The following is a 22405-nucleotide window of genomic DNA, read 5'->3' on the forward strand; positions in this document are numbered from 1 at the left end:
AGGGTCCATAGTATCGGTGCCTGGATGGTGGGTCAAGCAGTCAGTCTATCTCCATGCAAAGAGTGGCCATTCCTTTACAGTCCATCAACCCCGATAGCCATAACGGCAACGACGCCGAGAATAACAAACATGGCAGCAACACCGCAGCCTCTCAGTCTCCCTCCAGTAGAAGGGGACACTTTGATCTGCTCGCATCTCCGTACACTTGTCCAGCGGGGCCAGGAACAAGTCGAGCGCCGCTTCGTCGACGTCGTCCGCTGGGGTGCGCTGGACCAAGGTGCCAAGCGTCGTAAAGTGAGCTCCTCCTTCATCAGAGCTAATCCAGACTGCACCACCTGCGTGCCATGCATGTGCTGCACCACTCTCTCAACCGTGGGCCTGCCTGACATGTGACTTTGTCGGTTGTGCGCCACTGCACGCCTCCACCTCGCGGGCGGCGCGTGACTGTCTCCTCTCCCATTTTGCGAATAGCACGCGCTGCGAGTTTGGTATGTCCCCACCACCCACACAACTGGGCTAATAGAAGCTGCGGAGCCTGGGACCGGTGCGATTTTCTGCTCCGAGTGCGACGACTGCATCTACCCCGACAGCTTTGAGAGCCTGTTCCGCGCCACCCGGATCCAGGTAGAGGAGGCGCACGACCGCTCGCGCGAGGGTGCAATCGGCGGACGCGGGCGTGGTCGTGGCCACTGGCGAGCGTGGGAAGGAAAGGTTCCGGAAAAGGTTGCGCGGGCGTCTTGCCGCGGTCTCAGGCCACTCCTGAACCTCTCACAGACATGCTTTCTCTCGGCGATCCTACAAGCGCTCATCCACAACCCGCTACTCAAGGCTTATTTTTTGAGCGACAAGCATAACCGACATGTCTGTCCCAATGGCGGTCCCCGTGGTTTGGCGGTTGGTAGGCCGACTGGAACGGACGGCGCACCCTCGGAGCGTGAGAAGGGCTGTCTCTGCTGTGAGATGGACCGAGCGTTTGAAGAGTTCTACGCCGACGACTCGAGCCCGTTCGGACCCATCACGATGCTGTATGCGATGTGGCACGCCAGCACCGAACTCGAAGGACATGGGCAGCAGGGTTAGTATCGTTTTGATGGAGCTGACGTCAGATGCGCACTCGTTCTTCTTGGCCGCCCTGGACCAAATCCATGCCCATGCAAAGGGCCAGCTCGCGAGCTGCAACTGTATCGCGCACATGACGTTTGCGGGGTCGCTCGTCTCGTCGGTCACCTGCTCGGGATGCGGGGAGACCAACGCGACAGTCGACCCGATACTCGACATCCAGCTCGACTTTCCCTACACTCCGCAGGCCGAGCCTTTGACTCTTGGCGCGCTGCTCCGCCGTTACTGTGCCGAGGAGAAGATTGGTGACCATGGTCGGGGTTACGCTTGCGGCCGCTGCGGGGGCGGTAAGGGGGTGACGGCGTCCAAAAAGTTGAGCATTAAGAAGCTCCCGCCCGTTTTGAGCTTCCAGCTGAAGCGTTTCGCCCACAATGCGACGAGTAGCAAGGTCGAGACGCCAGTGCGCTTTCCCAGTCACCTCGATATGCGGCCGTATGTCGAGACTGCTGCCGGCCCGGTCTCAAAAGCCCCCAGTGTGGTGGACGGCTCGGTACCAGCCAAGGAGATTGATGAGGACGACCTGCCCAGTTCACTGTACAGCTACGACCTGTTTGCTGTCGTCACCCACGAAGGCAAGCTCGACAACGGGCACTACTGGGCGGACGTGCGGTCGGGCGACGAATGGTGGCACTGCGACGACGACAAGGTCACTCCCACTACTCTGGGCGCCGCTCTCCGGCAGAATGCTTACATGCTCTTCTATGTACGGAGATCTCTCGCGTATGGCGAGCGCATGACGAGCGTTCTCAACAATGCCCACGGCGCCGGAAAAACGGTCAACGGCAAGGCCAATGGCGTCGCGAACGGCTCGGCGAGCGGCACTGCGAGCGCGGCTTGAATGGGCAGTGGATTGTAATGTCTCATGGCCATAGTGCCTTGTATTCCCTCCTGTTGCACCTGAACTGTACACAGTCATCCATATGCATCATATGACGGTAACAAAGAATTAGCACGTCCAGGAACAGGCTGATTGATGCCTGGGATGGAAACTAGGTCAAGGGCGGTGAATGTTCAGATGGGCAGATGGTGTGTGATTCGGAAGAAACGAAAAGATTGTGGGATGGCGGTCGGCCGCGGTAGGCTGGCCGGATTCGTTCAAACATGATGACAGAGCGGAAGACTGGTATGTTGATGATGAAAATTGAGACGTCGGGGACGAAAGCGAGCATTAGACAAGGCCTTGAAGGGCGACAGCCAAGAGCATGGCTAAGCATGGCGACATGTCGGTAGATGGAACAACTACACCCAGATGGACTTGCCGGTGGAGAAATCGAGAGTGGTAGTGGAGACAGGTGGGTCAAGCCACGCCTCGCTCGGGACGAGGCTGACCTTGTCATCGTCGCGCGGCGTGCTGGCACCTGACGTGGACGGTGACTCGTGAATGATGCGCTGAGCGGTTCGATTCATCATCTTGGGGCGGGTGGGGTTAGCTGCGAGCATAAAATCCTCGTCGGAAGACGACGAGCGAGAGGCGTAGCGCACATCGCCGAAAACGTCGGCAGCACCCGTCGGAGTGATGGGCTGGTAGAAACTCCCGGCTGGCGAGACGAGGCTGCTCATGGTTCCCGCCGAGCCCGCTGTAGAGGGTCGACCGGATATTGGCCTGCTCGGTGTGCGCGGGTTGTAGCTGTCCTCGAGGGTACGGGAGGGTGAATGGTGATGGACGGGAAGGCTGGGGAGCTTGCCGCCAGTGTAGCGCTCTGCTCCAATCGGCTTGATGTGCCGATTCGGGATGAGAATGCTGTCATCATCCGCCTCGTCGACAGTAGACAGGGTGTCAAAGCTGAGGGGGATGCAGCGAGATTGAAGAGGCAGCAGGCGTCCAGTCTTTCTGGGAGACTCTTGGTGGCACGCTTCGGTCGCACGGCAAGCAGAAAGAAGCTAGGTGGTCAGATCTGCAGACACAGAGAGTTCCACGTACCTCGCGAATCAAATGCTCGTCTGTTTCGCGGCTCTCGAGGTGACGTGGGCTCACGAGCGAGTTCAACTGCGACCGCTCGTCGTCGTCACGAGAGAGGAGATCAGCCTTCCGCTTAGCTACAAGGCGGAGTTCTGGCAGGGAACCTGTGGCTGTAAGCTCGAGCTTGAATTACGTTGAATAGTACATACCGCGGCGCTTGTAGAGAGCCTGAGAGGCGTGAACCGTTTCGCGGTTACCCAGCGTGTTCATCATATCAGATTGCGTACGAGAGAGGGCGATGCGCTGGGTCTTTGCGAAGATCGAAAACAGAGGGGACTCTGGAGCGTCGGTTTTGTTGATGCCGCGTGAGGGAGGAGGACTAGAGCTGTTCTGCTCGGAGTACAGTGTCGGTGCGAGACTAGACGCCTGAAGGAAGCGGGGACTCATGCCGCGCCCGGCCATGACTGATGACAGCACAGCGCCAATAGGGACCTTGACGCCGGCGCAACTCGACAGCTGCAACCAAAGCTTCTCGGGGATCCCGCAACCGTCCTTGTTACCATGAGTGAGAAGAAGGGCTGGGGCCGTCATATGCTCGTTGCCGCAGTCGGCGAGGATACTGCCCATGGCGGCACGAGGGTCGGTCTCCTGGAGCACGCGAAGAAGTGGCGCATAGCCAGAGACAGAAACTGTGGCGGCGTTGACTCCAGGTGAGGCGTAGACGGTTAGAGGATGAGGGTAGTCGGCATTGTAAGCCTCTGGGAGGCTGCGCTCGATCTCACCAAAGTCAGGGGTGTTGAGAGGGAAGGGCTTAGTCTCGGGAAGGTTGATGGTGGGGATCGGCAGGTGGGATCCGATGTACTCAGGACGACGCGAGGTATGACAGAAAGTTGGCGAGAGGGTCGGAGTGGAGGGCCACTCATGCGTGCGCGACGCAGAGGGCCAGTTATCTGGATGGTCAGCGAGGCTTGCAATGTGTGCGAAATTCGTACGGTTGCAGGTGGCAGCAGTCTGCGGAGGGGTGATTAGAGGAATCTCCGAAGGGAAGGTGGTGGTCTTGGGAGGCTTGAGGCGCTCCAAGCGTTCAAGACGCTCGAGGTGTGCAAAGATGACTTCGTGGCGGTCACTATAGTGGTCACGGTTGAACGGGGTTGTTGAGAGAGCGTCAGGCTGGACATGGGTGGGCGATGGCGAACGGGAGATGTCAGGGGTGTTATAACCAGGCGGTGCGCCTGAACGTCAGCATGACCCAGCGACGAGTACAAACTCTCATGGCCCCCTGTCATGCCGGAGGAAGGTACACTGTCAGATGTCACCAGAGTGCGCCTCGCTGTGGTCAGATGAGTGACGAGTACCTGGCTCACCCTTGTTGCCGATACCGGCGCGGCGGCCGCGGCGGCGAGAGCGAGGCTTGCGAACATCCTTGCGATCATTCTTGTGTGAGATTTCGGGAACAAAAGGTATGTTTCTAGCGGGACGTAAGATGGGTGGCGGTGGGTGTGGGCGCATGCGCGGAGGCGGCGCCTGCTGTGGCTGTGGGTGGGGCATGGTTTGTTTGCCAGATGTTCCAGAAGGTGGAGAGATCCAAGTAAGGAAAGCGAGTGTGGGTGGGAAGATGGGCAGAGTCAAAGAAGGTGAATGTGGTTGCTATTAAAAGGAATGAGAAGCAAGGTGAGGAAGGCGAAGACGTAGAATGAATTAATGAGTAGAGAGAGAGAGATGAGCCGGGTGAGGGGGTAATGGGGGGTGGGTGTGAGTGGGAGTTGCATGTGCAGTGGGGAACCGTGCTGCCGACGCCCTCGTGGTCCGGCGCCAGTCATGACGACACTCTCACCGCTAGGGGTATCATGTATTTCAAAGGATGTTGATGTAGTTGGGAGCAGGTAACAAACACGGAAGGTATAGTAGTTAGCTTGGTTAACAATCCATCTTCCTGCTTGGCTGGTTGGCTGACTGGTTGGTTGGTAAGTGCTTAGGTCTTGCAGCTGCCAACCTCCATCTTGGGAGCAAAGGCCCTGGTCGACCCCGACCGCACTCTGCAGATTGCGATCAGATCAGCTCCGACGTTGCTTCGGATGAGCTGTGAGCTTGTTGACCTAGTGATCGAGTCTGGCACAGATTTCTTACCTGACCTGGCAATCCAACTGGCCGGCCATGGCCGGGTTGCCGGTCGCCGGTGGCTAGTGAACAGCATGGGAATGGGAGGGATGTACAGGACAGGAGAAATCAAGTATCCAACTCGAATGGTGGATGGTACAGGCACTTGGAGCTCTGTACCTGGCTCGTATATTCTCGTATGGTGTTCCGCATGGCTGTGGCAAGGGTGATCAAACCGATGACAAGGGGTTATCACGAATTTCATGAACTGAATCAGACGTGTAGTGACTGTGCACGTCGATGGTTAAGACTGGACATTGCTCGCCGGGGTGGACATGCGAGAGAGGAGCTCAGAGTATCGTGAGGATGAGTTTGTACGACAATGAAGAAGCCAGCCAGCCAGTCAGGTCAGAAGATGTTGCCAAATTAGCGATCAGTTTTACGTCTTGTGGATTGTATGGAGTGTGTAGTGTGGATCCAAATGTAGAATCATTTGTGAATGTGAAGAGTATGTGAGGAGAGAGAGAGAATGTGTGTGTGTGTGTGTGTGTGTGTGTGTGTGTGTGTGTTGGTAAAAGGAGCAAAAGTGGCGTGGTTCGTGCGTGTCTGTTGATCGATAATGACGTTGATGTGCTAGATGCGCTCAAGACGATCGAGACTCGATCACTGGATCAACACACTCTCGCTCTCTTGTCCATCTTGTCTCTTTTATTTGCTTCTTCTCGCGCTTGTGTGCCTCGCACCACATACTCCCTTTCCAGGTTCCGGGTTCCGGGTTTCCGAGCAGATTGTCAGTGTTAGGATCACCTGCTCGTTAGATGAACCTGCTTACCTTCCTCTGTACACTGATTGAGCAGTTGAAGTTACCATACATTGGGGCGCGGGACGGCATATGGCCATATGGCCATATGACGTTATGGGACAGTGGGTTCATATCAGAGGGGGGGCCATCCCTTCGGGTGATATGGTGGTGTTGATTACGTAGGGTTGAAACACATAAAGTCCGGATTCCAGACAGACAGGACAGGCTCGTTGATAGACACAGGTTCAGTCATTCAGTCACCGAGCGCAGTAATTGGTACAGTGATCGTCTCCGGGCCGGTTTTCTGAACCCGCGTGTGAGCTCTGTGTCCACAGTCGTCTTTCCGTGCAGTGTGAATTGTAAACCATCACCTTACCCATGGAACCGAGGTAAAAAGGGTTAACCGTTAACCACGTCTTCAACCATGAGATTCGAGGTAATTGTAATTGGATGAGAGCCATATAGGGATCGATCGTAATGCTCAAAGTACCAAAGTGCAATCTGTTTCTACTGCGGCCCGCGGAATGAGCGTGACGCTGAATCTCGCGAATTCCTTTTTTAAGATTCGAGCTGCGCACCCGTGTCCAGATATAGGCACAGTGACGAAGTCGCTAATTCTAGCGAGATGTGACGTCTGTCCATGCTGCCGTACAACTAGTTGTACATCGGGAAAATGGCACACATTTGCACAGCCACCTGTTTGTTTGTTCGCGTCCAGCGTACACTGGCGGCGCGCATAACACACAATCCGCAGTCGGTATCAGCCGACTCGGGTCCAAGTAGCTCAAGCGCTCGACATATAAAACATGGGAGACTCTGCAACTGACAAACACCTCACACTCATCCTCAACTCCCTCACTACCTAACACTCACACACACACCTTAACATCATGGGTTGGTTTGACCACGACGACTCGGACCAGGTGAGAGCTCCCCTCGGCCAAGCTAACTTTAGCGCAACGCGTACGACCAGGTGCAGAACGCTCCCCGCGAGGCGAGCTTTGGACACGAGCTGGTCGGCGGCGCGGCTGCCTTTGCCGCCATGAGGGCCTACGAGAACCACCAGCAAGCCAACGGGTGCGTTACTAACCTTGATGACGCTAATAGACAGCAAGCCCCAGTCGTTCGAGCTTGCCAAGGAGGTCATGGCTGGCTTGGCAGGCATGGAGGTCGACAAGCTCGTCGAGACCAAGGGCCTTAACGGAGTCGACCGCGAGCGCGCAAAGTGGGAGGCGCGTGAGCAGGCCCAGAATGCGCTCGCCCAGTCCGGACAGTACGGGCAGCAGGACTATCAGCGCCAAGACTATGGCGGCCAGCAGCAGAACAACTGGTAGAGAATGTGGCGGCCAGCAGCAGAACAACCGGTTGAGAATGTATATAGAAAGGTTTTCGCCTGCAGAGATGCCAAGCTCGGTGTTGATCCTATCGAGGGCTATTGAGAGACGCACTTGTCTTCTTCATACGCTGCGCACACTGTGAATCTCTACCTCGTTGCGGGATCGAACGTCGACGTCAACTTGGAGAACCCATTACCCCGACGAATTAATGTATTACAACTAGTAGAGGCATGGAAGGACACAGTCAGAGTGGGGCAGGTCCGGGCCTAAGGTAAGAACAAGTGTGATTGTGCCAACCAAGTAACTGATAAACGAATGCAGATCAATACAATCTCGTATACAATCAAATAGAATAAAACGGTTCCGCTAATCGCTGCACCTGGGGTGTCGGCCATGCCAACAACGGCACCATTCCGTTGACGTCAGTCAGATCACTTGGGCATTATATCTGTGCATCACCCCATGCACTCCACTCCACATTCTCGGAGGCATACTAGGGCCTAGCGAGTGATCAGCTGTTCCAGCAAAGAGAGAGGCATACGAATACAGACCCCAGAACGCAAAACGACGGTTGCAGGGGGACGTCTTGTGACCTTATATTGGGGTGGTGGAGTGATCGAGGAACAAAGTCAAGTCGGAACGTCGTCGGCCGGGATGCGGGGGTTGACGGAATCAACATCGACTCGGAGGAGGAACGTCTACCTCGCCTACTGGACACCCGATGCATTTTCTTTCCCCTCTCATCTCCTCTTATATCTCATATCATCCTCTCCTCATCGCTCACTGCGCCCCGTACACATGCGAATCACGCCCCGAAGAGCAAACATTTCCCATCGCTACTACTGCTACACATAACCCCCGCCACCTGGCCTATCATCAACTCGGCCGCCACCGTCCATTCACTCGTCGCACTATCACACTCAATTGATCTTTTGAGACATTCAGAACTGAAGAGGCCATGACAATCGCAATCTCCCCGCCGGGGTACTCTAGTGAGTCGAGCCACAGCAGTTGATAGTTGGATCCGAGCTCCGAGGATATTCCGATCCTGAGCGATAAGGCGGTCCCGGGCAGTGATGGATGACCTTGATTGCTGTCCTGACGCGGGTTGATCAAGTATATCAGCTAGCTCTGCTCGCAGGTCGCAGGTCGCCCCGTCTCCGACTCCGACTCCAGACATGTGTTTGTTGGTGCGCGCGTGACGGCGATGCGATGGGGTCAGTCACCCCTGCGACACAAACTCCCTGCCATTCCGGACGTCTTCATGCCTGGACACTGACCGCAGCCTCGCCGCACCGCTCGTCGCCGCTCTCGAACCCGCCGATTCAAGGCGACGGGCGCCGGGCGCGTAAGATCGCGATACCACGCAAGGCTAGCCACCACGCGCACTCTCCGTCGTCGCTATTGGCACACCACTCCCCCAGCTACTCTCCGCACGCGCACACACACTCGCCGCGTGCGTCGTCTCACTCCCCGGCTAGCCAGTTTCACTCTCAGGCATCCGCACACTCTCCCCGAGCAACGCACCAACTCTCTCCCCAAGCGCCTCACCCGCCCTCCCCTCAAACTCCACACCCACCCACCCCCTCTCCGTCCTCCTCGCCCCTCTCTCGCTCGCACCCGCTCCTCGGCTCCTACCCGCTCAGCTTACTGCATGCCCGCATGGCAGCGCACAAGCCGCACTGCGCAAGCCAGTTCGCCGTACGTGTGCGTGCTGTCGCCACGTGCCCAGGACAGACGCCTCGTGCCCCAGAGCCCCTCGTCCTCCCTTTCACCGCGACGTATTACGACCTCGTTTCCGAGGACGAGCCGGTTGCGGCGGCGGTGCCATGTCACTCCCCATGGGTAGCTGATGTCGACCTCGAGGCTCATTACTTTGCAACCTTTGGAGATCCGCACTCCGAGCCCCCCGCGTATCCCGGGTACCGCGTTCCGGCTATCGGACAACTACAGCTCCTTATCAAGACGACCAGCACGGCGGTACACGCCTTCGTCGTGCCGTACGACTTATCTCAGCTCGCGGCTGGTGCTCGTCTGCTTGCCCGTGAACGCACCTACGTCTCGTCATCTGGAGGAGAGTCTCTACGCTACGCAGTACAGCTTCAGTTTGCCTGTGTCGACGGCGCATTTTACCTTGCCCGCACGCTAAAGCTCGTCTTCACCTCGTCCCCTCCAGAGGCGGACTGTACATTGCGGACGGAGCGCGCAGACGAGGTCGTTCCCCCATCATCAGCACCGAGGGCCAAGAACAGCATGCGCGGCAGCGCACTCCGACGTTCCATCTCATCTCTTCCCGGTACTCCATCGCCCTCAGCGTCACCCGGTACGCCGCCGTCCCCTCCACCGAGGCGACGGAGCAGCATAGAAGCGTCATCGGAGTGGGCCTCTGTGCGTGCGCAGTGGCGCGCGCGCGCCGCCAAGGCCGCAGCGGTGGCCAGAGGCTTCGAGCCTCCGGCATCGCGACCTGTGTCCCCTAGTCCTGTGGCGCCGAGCCCGCGCAGTTTGCTCTCAACCCTCGCACCAGATTTGGAGGAACGGGCCAGCCAGCAGGGTAGGCCGCGCGAGGAGAAGGATTACGGGCGAAAGGAAGCAGAGCCAGTCAAACGAGCAGGGCCAAGCCGCACACCGAGCGTCGCTTCGTCCGCGAGGCGTCGACTCAGCCGCGAGGAACGCGAGCTCAGCGAGCGTTTAAGGGCCATGGAACTGGACGAGAAGTAACTGTATCCTTAATCTATACAAATCTATGCATGTACTTGACTTGGTCACCCAGCCTAATGGCCAGCAGCGATACAAGTATTTTGGCAAGTAGACGACTGGGTTTTACGGAACTTAATTTATGCGATTTTGGAATCTGTGGTTGCTGCGCTGGAGATCGGGAGATCGTCAGACCTCGGTGCATATGACGTACCAACCCGAGATTCCCAGGTACAAGAGTTTAGTGCGATGACATTACTCTCCTCGCTATCTCTTCACATCGCCATCTTCAAACCACCCACCCCCTCTGTTGTAATTACCACCCCTCTAGGCGGCAGCAATGCCTGCGGCTTTGAATACCAAGGCCGCGCCGCCTCCCAGCGACACCGACCTCGCATCTCCCGGCATGACGGACGCCGAGCCAGCCTCCTCCGTGCCAGCCTCCTCTGAGCCAGCCTCCTCCGCGCCAGCCTCCTCTGAGCCAGCCTCCTCCGCGCCAGCCTCCTCTGAGCCAGCCTCCTCTGAGCCAGCCTCCTCTGAGCCAGCCTCCTCTGAGCCAGCCTCCTCTGAGCCAGCCTCCTCTGAGCCAGCCTCCTCCGAGCCATCCTCCTCCGAGCCATCCTCCTCCGAGTCTGCGATGCAGCCCATCCCAGCCGTTGTGAACACGACTGGGCCGCCTTTGCACGTCTTCTCGCGCCGCTTCCTCGGTCCCAGGCCGCTCAGCGAGGCAACGTCAACCAAGGCTACAGATGCGAGAGATGCGCTACGCGAGCTACGACGCAAGGGAATGCGGCAGCTACTCCAGCTCGGCAGGGACGATGTGGAGGACGATGTGGAGGACGAGGCTCGTGTGGGACCAGCCGTGCACCGCTTCCGCGTACGGAGAATGAGTAGGCTGGGCGACGAGACCGAGGCCGACTTTGATGTGGACGATACTGGCAGTTCGAGCGATAGTACCGATGACGAACCGGCACCCAAGAAGAAGAAGAAGAAGAAGAAGGATAAGGATAAGGATCCTAATGGCAAGAGGAAAGGCAAAGATAAGAAGGACAAGAAGGACAAGAAGGACAAGAAGGCCAAGAAGGCCAAGAAGGACAAGGCCAATAAGAAGAAGGGGTCGGGAACAGTCTGGGTCGGCAACTCGTTCGACATCGGCGCCGAGTTCGATTCGGTGCCGAGCGACGAGAAGATTGCGCCGGTGACCTCGGTGACCCTGCTGCGCAAGGGCGTGCAAGACTCGCCTGAAGCTTCACCTCACGCGCTGTACCCCGAAGAGGACATTCCCACCGCCGGGCCATCAACTCCTCTACCCACACCATCGCGGTCCAAAACCACGTTCGCGCCCCCGCTCCCTAGCAGAGTGGGCTCAACATCCTCGACGGGCGGCGAGACATTCATGACGGCACGCGAGGAGAATGACGATTCAGATGGGTCGACGTTCCACGCCATCGTCCCCCACCATCATAAGCAAAAGCCACCACCAAGTGACGGGCAACCGAGCACTCACTCGTCGCCAATAGCCCGTCCGAGTTCGGGGACCGACTCGCGTGCGCATCTGATTCATACATCGGACGAGGAGGCGGACTTGGGTCCATCGAGCCTCTCGCCCCGCTCCGAGTCCCAGGGGCACAAGTCACGTGGATCAAGCTCAACTCCGAGTGCTTCCAAACACACGATGAGCGCCGTCAAGTCGGGCCTCAAAAAGGGTATCAGAACCGCTCTCAAGCGCGGCGTCAAGAAGGGCATCCGATCCGGCATCAAGTCTGGTATCAAGTCTGGTTTCAAATCTAGTTTCAAGTCTGCTGTCAAGGACAAAGCGAAGGAAGTGAAGAAGTCTGCCGTGAAGGAAAGAGAGAGGGAAGCGCAGAAGTATAACGACGTGGAGAATCCGCACAAAACTAAGACGGTCAAGTTCAAAGGAAAGGAGCCCAGCGGCGCCCAGTCGCCTGCGCATCCGCGTCAGGTACTCGCGCGCTCGGGGCCCAACTCAGCATCAATGAGCGAGGGCACCGGCACCGAGATCGAAGACGACTTTCTCCCAGGCGGCGTTGTCATGCGGGACCGCTCGTGTGTCAAAGTCGGACGGCATCGCGACGAGGGCATCCGTTACTTTGACGAGTCGGTGCAGAGGCGTAGCCCATGCTACCGAATCGACCCGATGGAGGAGTATCTGCTCGGCATGACTGTCACGTCGGTCGACTTCTATTCCGACTGGGTGAGCTTTACCTCTCTCAAGACAGCTGACACCAGTTCTGGCCGTGCCAGGAGAGGATCAAGGGACACAAGCGACTGGCTTACTGTGTACCGCTGTCGTCACCGACTACGTTGACAGTGTTCCACAAGCCGGACATGACGCTGGCACTCGTTTGCCCGTGGCAGGTGATATTTCGCAACACCCAGCGCCACTCGAACAAGAGTTTACGTCGTCAGACATCACGGTGGGACCGCACGCGCACTGGCCTCCTCGACGACCTTCATCTTGGTCGGCAAGGGTGCGCAATCTTCCTCATCACTTTTCGGGAGCGGTCTCGAGCCCTCGACTGGTACTGGTACATCACTGGCCAACTGGGACTCAAGCTCCCGCCCCAGATCGACATCCGTGTGCCTGTCCTCGAACTGACGCTGCGCATCGCGATCCCAGAGGATCCGTCGAGCGTGTCGTTCAACGCCGAGACGATCTTGCGCTCGGCGTGGAAAGCTGTGTTATCCAACACAGAGCGACAGCGCTTGCTACGTGACCTGGGTACGGTGCCCAACCTCCAGCTAGCGTGGAAGGAGGTCGAGCCGACACTTGACTGGGTGTGCTGGGATTCGACCGTCAACAACAGACCACGCCAATGGTCTCTCCTCGCGAGTTTTGCGCAGGGTTTCTCACGGCCCAAGAGCACGCTGCAGATCCGTGACGCAACACACCACGGTATCAGAGTGCGTCTCGAGGACGGTACGCTGCTCGGCGAGCCCGAGGCCGTAGAGGGTTACCTTACGCGCCACAAGGCCGCTGCACACCCCAAAATGGAAGTCTATCTCTGCGTGGCCGACGGGCACATCTTCTGCTGCGCCGCCAACGCCGCCACACCGCCTCTGACCCCTCGGCGGCGCGGCTCTTCACCGGCCGAGCTCTTCCCTGAGTTGCAGAAGCAGTTTCTCAACGGCGAGCGCCATCGGCTGGCAACCATTGTCGAGAAGAGCGTGGGGTGTCTCAGCCTCTCCCGCATTGAGAGCGTCAAGCTCCTCAAGACGGCTGAACCCACGGATCCCGAAGCCACGGACGGGGTTGACGCGCCACTGGCAGCCGCAACGGAGACAGACACCGCGCCACTGGCAGCCGTAACGGAGACAGACACCGCCAGCCCACCGGCCCCTGACGCGGACGCGCGCCAGCGCTCCAAGTCTGTTGCGGCGCCTCAGGCATCCGAGATTACGCCCCTGCACGTCCCAAAGCTGCAGCGCGCTGAAACCGCCACCCATGTCGCTGCTCCACGTCGCCGACAATCCGCACTTACTCCGTTGAAGAAGGAGGGCAAGAAGAACCTGCGCAAGTTTGAGGTGATGATGCGCAACGGTACGAGGATTGTCTTTGAGGCGCACACGCCGGAGATTGCCGCCGAGTGGGTCAAGCACTTGACCGAGCTCGTGCGGTACTGGGCTCTCCGGCGGCGAGTCGATGCACGCTCGGCCATGGACGTCCGACAGCTCCACATGGGGAGAGAGGCGTTCGTGGGCCAGGCTCTGGACGTCACTACCGAGACTGTGATCAACCAGCTGTGGAATCGGTGTGTCATTGATGGATGCCGGCCAGTTACGCACTCGGGAAGGGTTTATGTGCGCCGAAGCCCCTGGGGCAAGTTTAGGTGAGCGGCGCGGAACGAATGACGACTGACCCCAGGTCGCTCTACCTCGTCCTCATGCAAGGCAGTCTTGTCGGCTTCGCGTCCGATGGGAGCGCGGGGATGCAGAACCGACGCGCCGTGTGGCCTCTTTTCGGTTCTTTCGTGAGCTGCACTGCCCTGATGTCAGCTGACAGCAGGTTTACTCGGGCATGCTTGCGCAAAACGAGCTCGACGCCAACAAGAACGACGCGGCGTGGGACCCCAAGAACCGCATGTACATGGACGGTCTACAGAGCACCGACGGCGCCGAGGACACGACATTCTGCGTCCGCCTCCTGTGGCCGCACGGGTCATTTGCCCCGCCGCAACCTTGGGATATGGAGAAGAACAGAAAGAGCGGGGCACAAGCGTCATTCGTGTCACCTCCGCTTAAGAAGAAGCCCCTGCGCCTGCTAATCTGCCGCGCTCGCAGCAAGGTGGGTCCAACGGGAGTAGGGGACGCTGACATCAGCTCGAGCGCGATCGCTGGGTGTGGGCGCTCAACTGCGAGAAGGAGCGGTTTGCGCGTACACACGTCAGAGACGAAGACACGCTGCGCAACTCGGGCGTGCTCCTGCGCCACTCGACGCTCACGCACACGAACGCGAGCCTCAACTTGTGATCGAGTACCTGGAGCGCGCGCGAGGGCGGTCGGCTTCCTCCGGCTTCGGGATCCAGGCCGTGAGAGAAGTCGGGAACCGAACCCGGCGACTTTCCGAGTCTGATTGTATATATATACCACTACGAGTGCGTTACATAGACACTATATTCCTTCTGCCCTTCCGCCATTGTGTTTGTTAGCATACCACGACACTTGGATGTATCCATGCATATGCGATATCATACGAGGTTGAGCTGTTAGAAGCCGGGCCTGGTGGCGGGGCTTATCACGGCCCGAAAAACGGCCCGACAAACGGCCCGGGTTGTTGTCCATCTTGACTATAACTCCCGTCGTCCCCACATCCACAAGCCCTACTTCCCCTCATACAGAGCAACCATGGCCGACTCAGTAAAGTACGGTGGCGTGCTTGACGCACACCGCACCACGATCAAGGGGTGGGAGTTCTCGCGCGTCGTATCCGAGACCGAGCCGGACGTTCAGGAGGAGTGGGCACAGTGCAAGGTCCCGACTAGCGTGCAGGTCGAGCTCATCAAGGCTGGCAAGATTAGGGACCCGTACAAGGGCCTTAATGAGTGGGACTGCCAGTGTGAGTGCTGTGCTCGTGCAGCCTTGGCATCTCGATCCTATACCCCTACGTCCCTCTCTACCATGAGACCGACCTTCTAATCTCCCTCTGTCCACCATGACACCCACCTTCTAACGGAACAGGGATCCATGAGTCCGCCTGGACGTTCCGTACGACCTTGCACGCCACGGCAGCCCAACTCGCGGCCCCACACGCCGACCTCATCCTGGATGGCCTCGACACATACTGCACCGTCGTGTTGAACGGTGAAGAAATTGCCAAGACGGACAACATGTTCCTCTCACACCGGCTGAGCGTAACTGGGCAGTTGAAGGAAAGCAACACGCTCGAACTGCGCTTCGCTGCTCCCCTTCTCGAAGCGAAGAAGGAGGAGGCTGCCAACGGTGGTCCCATGGCTCTCTGGAACGGCGACAGTTCGCGCCTCTACTCTCGCAAGGCGCAGTATGGATGGGGATGGGACTGGGGACCCGTGATCATGACCGTCGGCCCTTGGCGACCAATTTATCTCGAAACGTATGGAGTGCGGCTGGCCAACTTGCGCGTCGATACCACCTTGGGACAGCGGGATGGTAAATGGGATGCCGCTAAGCTCAGCGTGCCCGAGCTCGACGTGGTTCCTGCTATGCCTGCTGGTGCCAAGCTCGCGTACACCCTCACAGACGCTTTGGGTAACGTCATCAAGTCCGAGGTCACTGCCAAGCCCAAATGGGACCTGACGGGCAAGGTCGACGCATGGTACCCTATCCACTATGGTGCGCAGCCACTCTACTCGTTGGAGGTTGCGCTGCTCGACCGCGATGGCACCGTCATCGCGCGCACCGCCCAGCGTACCGCCTTCCGCCACGTCGAGATCGTGCAGGAGCCTCTACCCGATGCGCCGGGCACCTCATTCCTCTTCGAGGTCAATGGTGTGCGCGTCTTCTGCGGCGGCAGCAACTGGATCCCGGGTGACAATTTCCTCACTGAGATGCCAGAGAGCCGGTACCGCGCATGGGTCGACCTCCTTGTGAAGGGCAACCAGAACATGCTCCGTGTCTGGGCTGGCGGCATTTACGAGGCCGAGGCGCTGTACGACGCGTGCGACGAGGCAGGCGTGCTCGTGTGGCAGGACTTTATGTTTGGCTGTGGCCTGTATCCATCGTACGACAAGATCAACGCTAGCATCAAGGCCGAGGCCGAGCAGGCCGTACAGCGCTTGCGGACGCATCCTTCCGTCGTCATCTTTGCCGGCAACAACGAAGACTACCAGGTCGCCGAGGAAAAGAAGGTCGTCGACTATAACGACAACAGTGGGGACTACATGCACACCAAGTTCCCGGGACGGCACATCTACGAGATCCTCCTCCCCGAGGTCGTCGAACGCTGCTCCGACATCTTCTACTGGCCCTCTTCTCCTTATGGCGGTAAGACCAGCGGTGATCTGACAGTCGGCGACGTGCACCAGTGGAACGTGTGGCACGGGACACAGGAACCGTGGGCCAACTGGGACATGCTGGCGGGCCGCTTCGTCTCCGAGTTTGGCATGCAGGGGTACCCGAACATCCGGACAGTGAACGAGTGGTTCGAGAAGGGGCAGGAAGACCAGGCGTTCCCCCAGAGCCGGATCAGCGTAAACCACAATAAGGCGGACGGATTTGAACGCCGCCTCGAACTCTACCTCATGGAGAACTTCCGACACGCCTTCGACATGCCCTCGTACGTGTACTACACGCAGGCGATGCAGGCTGAGACGCTCGGGGCCGCGTACCGCCTCTGGCGTAGGAATTGGAAGGGCCGCGGGCGCGAGTACACCTCTGGCGCACTGGTATGGCAGATCAATGACTGTTGGCCGTGTGTGTCGTGGGCCATTTGCGACTATTACTTGCGGCCCAAGCCGGCATTCTATACCATCGCCCGCGAAATGCGCACCTACACAGTCGGCATGGCGCGTAAAGAGGTGCGCACGAACTCTCCTGGCAGCTTGGCACACTACACGATCGAGCACGAGCTCGAGCTGTGGGCGTGTAACTCTACTCTACACCCCAAGGCTGCGACCATCGAAATGGTGAGCTTTGACCTCGACGCTGGTGAACTCGACCGCCGGACATTCGACGTCGAGCTTGCCTCCAACGCCAGCACCGAGGTATGGAAGGGCACGGTCCCGGGCCAGCCAACGCGCACCTCGCTCGCCCAAGTTCCAAGGCCCATTGTCGTTGGTGCTCGCCTGATTGCCAACGGACAGGTGTTGGCCCGCTACGCCAACTGGCCTGAACCATGGAAGTATCTCACGTTCCCGGACCCAGGTCTCAAGATGGTGGTCAAAGGGGACGAGGTCTCGGTCTCGGCCGAGAAGCCGGTCAAGGGTCTTGTGCTTGATGTCGAGGGCGACGAGTGCGAGTGGAGCGACCAGGCGCTCGACCTCATGCCTGGCGACACGCAGGTTGTCGTCGCAAAGGGACTGAATGGGCGTGAGGTCAAGGCGCGGTACATTGGCGACGGGTCGGCGTGAGAGTTGGGGTGAGCACCAGTAGAATCAGCTTTGAGGATGTTATGTGACATGATGTGGTTACTGCTTTCTGCGTCTGTGATTCAGGCAACTTGAATGTGTAATCGCTGCTGCTATTCGATTAAATGCATCAAAGATAGGGGGAACAAACCGAAGTCTACGTTCGCGCGACACCGGGACTTGGACTGCTCTCGGCAACCATACCCGGCGGTGATATAATCTTCGGTAATCGCCAGGTCGTCAGGCCGCCAATTCCGCTCCGCACTTGAAGGCCGTCAACCCCGCGGCCGCCCACATCCCGCGACCATCTTTGCATTTGCTTTCTATCCATGCGTCTGCTTCGTCCATTCACTCACCTACACAGTCTACGGAGAATGTCCACCAAAGCAGGATTGACGACCTACCCGCGCATGACTGCGCCCAGCAAGGTGCCCGACCCCCTGGCCCCCAACCGACCGCTCTTCCCTCTCCTCCCGCATCCCGAGGAAACCGCGCCTCCCGCACCTCCGCGTCCCGACCTCGCCCCTCCGCCAACGGGTTGGACGCGGAGCTACCACGCTGCCCCGGCCGCATACCCAAAGGAACTGGCCGAGGCGCACGGCACACTCACCCGCGAAAGCTTGCCTTACCAGACAACACCCCCGGTGGAGGGGGAGAGCAAGGAAGAGCGCGCGGCGAGATGGAAGGCGGACGCGGACAAGTGTTCCCAAATGCGTTACGATGTGCACAACTGGACGTACGATGAAGTAATGACCGAGCGGCCGAGGGGTCACTGGCTCGCTGCCGAGCGATGGCGCCGCGACGAGCCCCGCGGAGGCAAGGTGTTGGTCTGCACCCATGCCAACGGGCTTCAGAAGGAGGTTTGTAAGAGTTATGACGGAGCTGACAAATAGCACTGGCACGTTGCGCTGCGTTCCCTCCTCTCCCGCGACCCCAAATCTCCCGGCGTGGGTTTCGGTACAATGGCGCAGTTGCCGCCGACCCTCGTTGAATTTGACGATATCTGGCTTCTCGACGATGCGAACCACGCCGCTAGTGTCGATCTGAATGCCGGCCGACTGGGTGCCGTCCAAGCGTGGCGGGACGACGCTCGTGACACCCTCAATTTCGTCTCACATGTCCTGCCCGCGGTCTACGCTGGCGAAGGTCGACCCGGTTGGCAATTGGCTTGGACGTCCAAGACCCCAAAGGACATGCCGAAAGTTGTTGGGATCGGACACTCTTTCGGCGGCAATGCTCTCGTCCAAGCCGCCGCAGCTAGGCCGGACCTGTTCGAGGCTCTCTTCCTCGTTGATCCCATGGTGCCTCCCCATTATGTGCCGTACGAGCGCTGGCTCAAGGACGGAGTGGCCGTGTATCCTCTGAGTGCTGGTGCGATCCGTCGTCGCACGCATTGGCCCTCTCGCGCAGAAGCGGCCAAGGCTATGCGCGCACAGCCATTCTTCGCCGCGTGGGATAAACAAGTGTTCAACCTGTACGTCTCGCACGGTCTCGTGCCGGTCGATTACGGACAGCCCGATGGTCCAGTGACATTGGCCACGCCGAGCTGGAGCGAAGCTGCTGTTTTCACCGAGCCAGAGGGGGTCGCACATGGTTGGATGGCGTTGCCGAAACTTACTTGTCCTGTCGGTTTCGTCATGGCCAATATCCCCGTCGCTACCTATGGCGAGGAGCGGACGCGCGATATGGTTTGGCGCGCGCCGAGGGCTCGCAACGAGCGGTTCCTAGACGCTGGGCATTTGGTGAGTTTGATATGGGATGGAGCTGATAACAGATCACGCAGGAGAAGCCGCACAAGCTCGCCGAGAGCATGTGGCGGTTCTTCACAACGATTGAAGCTGGCGCGTGGGATAAGGCCGACGACCCGGCCAAGCTGTAGTCGACTTAAATCTAGAATGCATTGTTGTGGCTCCAGTAAGGACGACCAGGACTGGACTCGAGTCGTGTTCTTCTTAGACGAGAGCAATAACAACCCCATACAATCCTCCAGCTATGCATCTTCTATGTCTGACCTCTGACCTCTAGCCCTACGCACCTACGCAGCAACAGCAAACTTGGCGGCCGCCTCGTCAAACGCCGATTCCTTGGCCTTGAGCTCGGCTGCGTAAGGGTGCGATGTGCCCGCAAGCTTGGCCTGCGCGTCGCCATCGCCAAGGCTAGCAGCCACAGCGAGGACGTTGGCGTCGTCACCGCCGCCAGACCCAACCGCATCCGCAATGTCCGCCTTGGCCTCCTCCCCGTGTCCGAGGAGGAGGTGCGCTGCGGCATGGGAAGCCAACACGCCGGGCGTCCGTCCAGCCGGGAGCTGGTACAGCTCCTCGTAGAAGTAGAATGCCTGGTGGAGGGGCCGCGCGCCAGTCTTGAGCCCGATCCATGCCTCGATGGCCTGCACGATCGTGCTGTCGTTTCCAATACGCTTAGCGGTCGCGTACGTCGAATTAGCGAGGTCACGGCGATCAAGAGCGAGTAGAAGCTGAGCCAGGATCGCCAGGCTAGAGTCAGCTAGCCCCTTGCTTGGAGACTTACCACTCGAGGTCTTCGTGCCCCTTGCCCTCGTTGAGGGTTGCGACAGCCTCCTCGTTCTCCTTCTCCAGAATGAAGATTGTCCCTGCCAGAGCTCGAACCATCCCCTCCTCCCACTCCTCGCCAACGTCTCCACCCTCCACCTCAATTACAAGGTCGCGCACACTGTCCACCGCATCCTCGTTACCGGCGAGATACGAGGCCAGAGCAGCGACCGCACTCGCGGCCGGTGGGGCGGGGTTGAGCTCGAGGAACGGAGCGACAACTTCCTGGGCTGCGGAGATGGCGGGAGTAGAGAGGGCGAGATGAGCACGCGCGACGTACACTGCGCGCTGGAGCGCCGCGTCACCGCCTGGCGAGAGCGGCTGGTCCGACGCCTCGTCGATCGCCGCTGTTGTTAGCTTTGAAACAGGGTTGGCATACCCTTGTAGGATCCCCGGTGGAAGAGCTGCTTGATGTGGTAAAGCGGGTCGGCGTCCATGGTTGTTGTGGATGTCGAGAAGAGTGCGCGGGAGGGCACGAAGATGAGCCAAAGGACGCGACGATCCACGTGGAGGTTGGCGGACATGCCTCCTCTCTCCACCCACTCCTCCATTGTGACTATTTGGCTCAACTTGACCTGTTTGTTAGAGCTTGCCTCGCATGCTCTGCACGCTCTGCGGTGATGATACAATATGCATGCACGTCTAGGTCTACTTCCTCCGCGAGTGGCGACGCGCCTTGCCAGGCCGCTGCGTCTTGCCCTGCTCTCCGCCCTTGCCACCCTTGCCACCGAACTTGCCCTTCTTCTCGCCACCACCCCACCCAGGAATGTCGTTGGCGCTCTCGCGCGTGTTCTGCTTCGAGCGCTTGCCGCCACCGCCGAGCGAGTATTTGGCATCACGCGCAGAACGGGGCATCTTGTTCTTGCCACCCGCCTTGCCGCCCTTGCCCTGACGGCGGGGCTCGTCGTCGTCGTCGATCTCGATCCCAAACTCGTCGTCCCCGCCACCAATCTCGGCGCCGTCCTTGCGCTTGCGCTTGAGACCAGCAACCTTGTCGCTGAAGTTCTTCTTGTCCGCATCGCGCTGCTTGAGCTTCTCGACCTGGATCTGCTTGCCGTACTTCTTGAGGTCGCGCTGCTTCTTTGCCTCCTCGGACTTTTTGATACCCTGCGCCTCCTCGACGAGCTTGGTCCGCACACGCTCCATGTGCTCGTCGCTCTTGACCATCTCGGCGTAGTAGTCGTTTGGCCGCGAGAAAAGAATGTCGTACTTGGAACACAGCTTGCGCGCCTCGGGCACCGCGTCCAGCGCCAGCTTGTAGAACGCCATCTCGCGCTTCAGGTCTGACGTCAGCTCAGCAAGGCTTGCTTCGCTCACCATCGTTCGGGTCCACGTCCAACACCGTCTTGGACTGAACGATCAGATGTTCAGGCCACTCGGTGTCCGTCATCCGGATACCGTCGGTCAGGATACGCATCGCCGGCTTGTTGTTCGTGGTCACCTTGCGTGCAGGCACGGCGTCCTCGTCCAGCGACACATCCGAACCAAGCTCGTCGACTGCCAGCGCGTCCGCATCCGCCTCTTCGATGACCACGTCGTCGTCCTGCTGTCAGCTGTCTCTACAGAGAGTCAAGCTTACGTCCTCATCTCCTTCCTCCTCCTCTGCGTCCTCGTCACCCTCCCCCTCGTCTTCGTCCTCATCCTCATCCTCGTCCTCGTCCATTCCCAATTGGGACCTCTCAACCTCGTCCAGGTCCTCGGGCCCGACAAGCTCCATGAGGCGCTGCATGCCCGCCTCGTCGACACCGTCGTCGTCCGAGTCCTCGTCGTCCTCCTCAAGCTCGGGCTGCGGCGACGGGGAGGGTGTTGGCTCAACGGCCTTGGGGATCGCCTTGCCCTTGCCCTTGCCCTTTACTGCGCGCGTGGTCTTCTTGGGAGTGACCATGTTGTGTCTGGTTGTTGTGTTGTGATAGTCTACCCTGGGCCAAGTCCAGAAATTCTGTATCCAAAGGTCACTAGCGGTGGAGGTCAAGGCGGAATCAAACTGGCTTGAAGGCTTGAATGGTGAGTGCCACAGCCGGAATTAAAATTGCCACGTGGAATGTCGTGGGTGCACGTCCAAGCCGTTAGAGATGCGTTTGCCGCTCAACGCTCTCAATCATCAATTCAAAGCTAGCTCCAAACAAACCCATCTCACCATCAACATCGAGTCGACCATCCGCTCCATCTCTTCGGCAACCGTAGTCTCTGGAACGCCCCGGCGCGCATCTGGTTCAAGCTCAACCGCCCGTTGATCAAAAGCGCGTCACAAAGACGCCCGCGGTTGTCGGCTCGCTGTCACCCTCGTCTCCCCTCTCGCCACCCTTCTCCGGTCCTTTCCCCATCCG

The 22405-nt window shown here is 58.9% G+C and overlaps 9 protein-coding genes across 9 annotated transcripts; 6 read left to right on the forward strand and 3 right to left on the reverse strand.

Annotated features, from left to right (window-relative positions):
- Nucleotides 1-129: 129 nt before the first annotated feature.
- Nucleotides 130-1957, forward strand: CcaverHIS019_0405740 (uncharacterized protein; the record flags this gene model as incomplete). The annotated part of the gene is made up of 4 exons (XM_060600424.1): nucleotides 130-294; nucleotides 326-488; nucleotides 524-1075; nucleotides 1107-1957. The coding sequence occupies 4 exons, from the start codon at nucleotides 130-132 to the stop codon at nucleotides 1955-1957; spliced, it is 1731 nt and encodes a 576-aa protein (XP_060457019.1).
- A 401-nt stretch (nucleotides 1958-2358) lies between these two features.
- CcaverHIS019_0405750 (uncharacterized protein) lies at nucleotides 2359-4567 on the reverse strand (the record flags this gene model as incomplete). Its single annotated transcript, XM_060600425.1, has 5 exons — nucleotides 2359-3000; nucleotides 3041-3189; nucleotides 3229-3969; nucleotides 4012-4251; nucleotides 4384-4567. The coding sequence occupies 5 exons, from the start codon at nucleotides 4565-4567 to the stop codon at nucleotides 2359-2361; spliced, it is 1956 nt and encodes a 651-aa protein (XP_060457020.1).
- Nucleotides 4568-6808: 2241 nt separating this feature from the next.
- Nucleotides 6809-7252, forward strand: CcaverHIS019_0405760 (uncharacterized protein; the record flags this gene model as incomplete). Its single annotated transcript, XM_060600426.1, has 3 exons — nucleotides 6809-6841; nucleotides 6874-6995; nucleotides 7030-7252. The coding sequence occupies 3 exons, from the start codon at nucleotides 6809-6811 to the stop codon at nucleotides 7250-7252; spliced, it is 378 nt and encodes a 125-aa protein (XP_060457021.1).
- Nucleotides 7253-8213: 961 nt separating this feature from the next.
- On the forward strand, nucleotides 8214-9973 carry CcaverHIS019_0405770 (uncharacterized protein; the record flags this gene model as incomplete). Its single annotated transcript, XM_060600427.1, has 3 exons — nucleotides 8214-8247; nucleotides 8541-8711; nucleotides 8925-9973. 3 exons carry the CDS (start codon nucleotides 8214-8216, stop codon nucleotides 9971-9973), a joined length of 1254 nt encoding a protein of 417 aa, XP_060457022.1.
- A 316-nt stretch (nucleotides 9974-10289) lies between these two features.
- Nucleotides 10290-14440, forward strand: CcaverHIS019_0405780 (uncharacterized protein; the record flags this gene model as incomplete). The annotated part of the gene is made up of 5 exons (XM_060600428.1): nucleotides 10290-12164; nucleotides 12200-13800; nucleotides 13836-13941; nucleotides 13977-14255; nucleotides 14291-14440. 5 exons carry the CDS (start codon nucleotides 10290-10292, stop codon nucleotides 14438-14440), a joined length of 4011 nt encoding a protein of 1336 aa, XP_060457023.1.
- Nucleotides 14441-14815: 375 nt separating this feature from the next.
- Nucleotides 14816-17514, forward strand: CcaverHIS019_0405790 (uncharacterized protein; the record flags this gene model as incomplete). The annotated part of the gene is made up of 2 exons (XM_060600429.1): nucleotides 14816-15026; nucleotides 15149-17514. The coding sequence occupies 2 exons, from the start codon at nucleotides 14816-14818 to the stop codon at nucleotides 17512-17514; spliced, it is 2577 nt and encodes an 858-aa protein (XP_060457024.1).
- Nucleotides 17515-17885: 371 nt separating this feature from the next.
- CcaverHIS019_0405800 (uncharacterized protein) lies at nucleotides 17886-19390 on the forward strand (the record flags this gene model as incomplete). The annotated part of the gene is made up of 3 exons (XM_060600430.1): nucleotides 17886-18371; nucleotides 18405-19253; nucleotides 19286-19390. 3 exons carry the CDS (start codon nucleotides 17886-17888, stop codon nucleotides 19388-19390), a joined length of 1440 nt encoding a protein of 479 aa, XP_060457025.1.
- Nucleotides 19391-19546: 156 nt separating this feature from the next.
- Nucleotides 19547-20515, reverse strand: CcaverHIS019_0405810 (uncharacterized protein; the record flags this gene model as incomplete). The annotated part of the gene is made up of 3 exons (XM_060600431.1): nucleotides 19547-20003; nucleotides 20038-20425; nucleotides 20458-20515. The coding sequence occupies 3 exons, from the start codon at nucleotides 20513-20515 to the stop codon at nucleotides 19547-19549; spliced, it is 903 nt and encodes a 300-aa protein (XP_060457026.1).
- A 211-nt stretch (nucleotides 20516-20726) lies between these two features.
- Nucleotides 20727-21963, reverse strand: ebp2 (uncharacterized protein; the record flags this gene model as incomplete). The annotated part of the gene is made up of 3 exons (XM_060600432.1): nucleotides 20727-21361; nucleotides 21396-21621; nucleotides 21658-21963. The coding sequence occupies 3 exons, from the start codon at nucleotides 21961-21963 to the stop codon at nucleotides 20727-20729; spliced, it is 1167 nt and encodes a 388-aa protein (XP_060457027.1).
- Nucleotides 21964-22405: the final 442 nt, after the last annotated feature.

The sequence above is a fragment of the Cutaneotrichosporon cavernicola genome, assembly GCF_030864355.1.
Source record: "Cutaneotrichosporon cavernicola HIS019 DNA, chromosome: 4".
NCBI classification, from domain to species: Eukaryota; Fungi; Basidiomycota; class Tremellomycetes; order Trichosporonales; family Trichosporonaceae; genus Cutaneotrichosporon; species Cutaneotrichosporon cavernicola.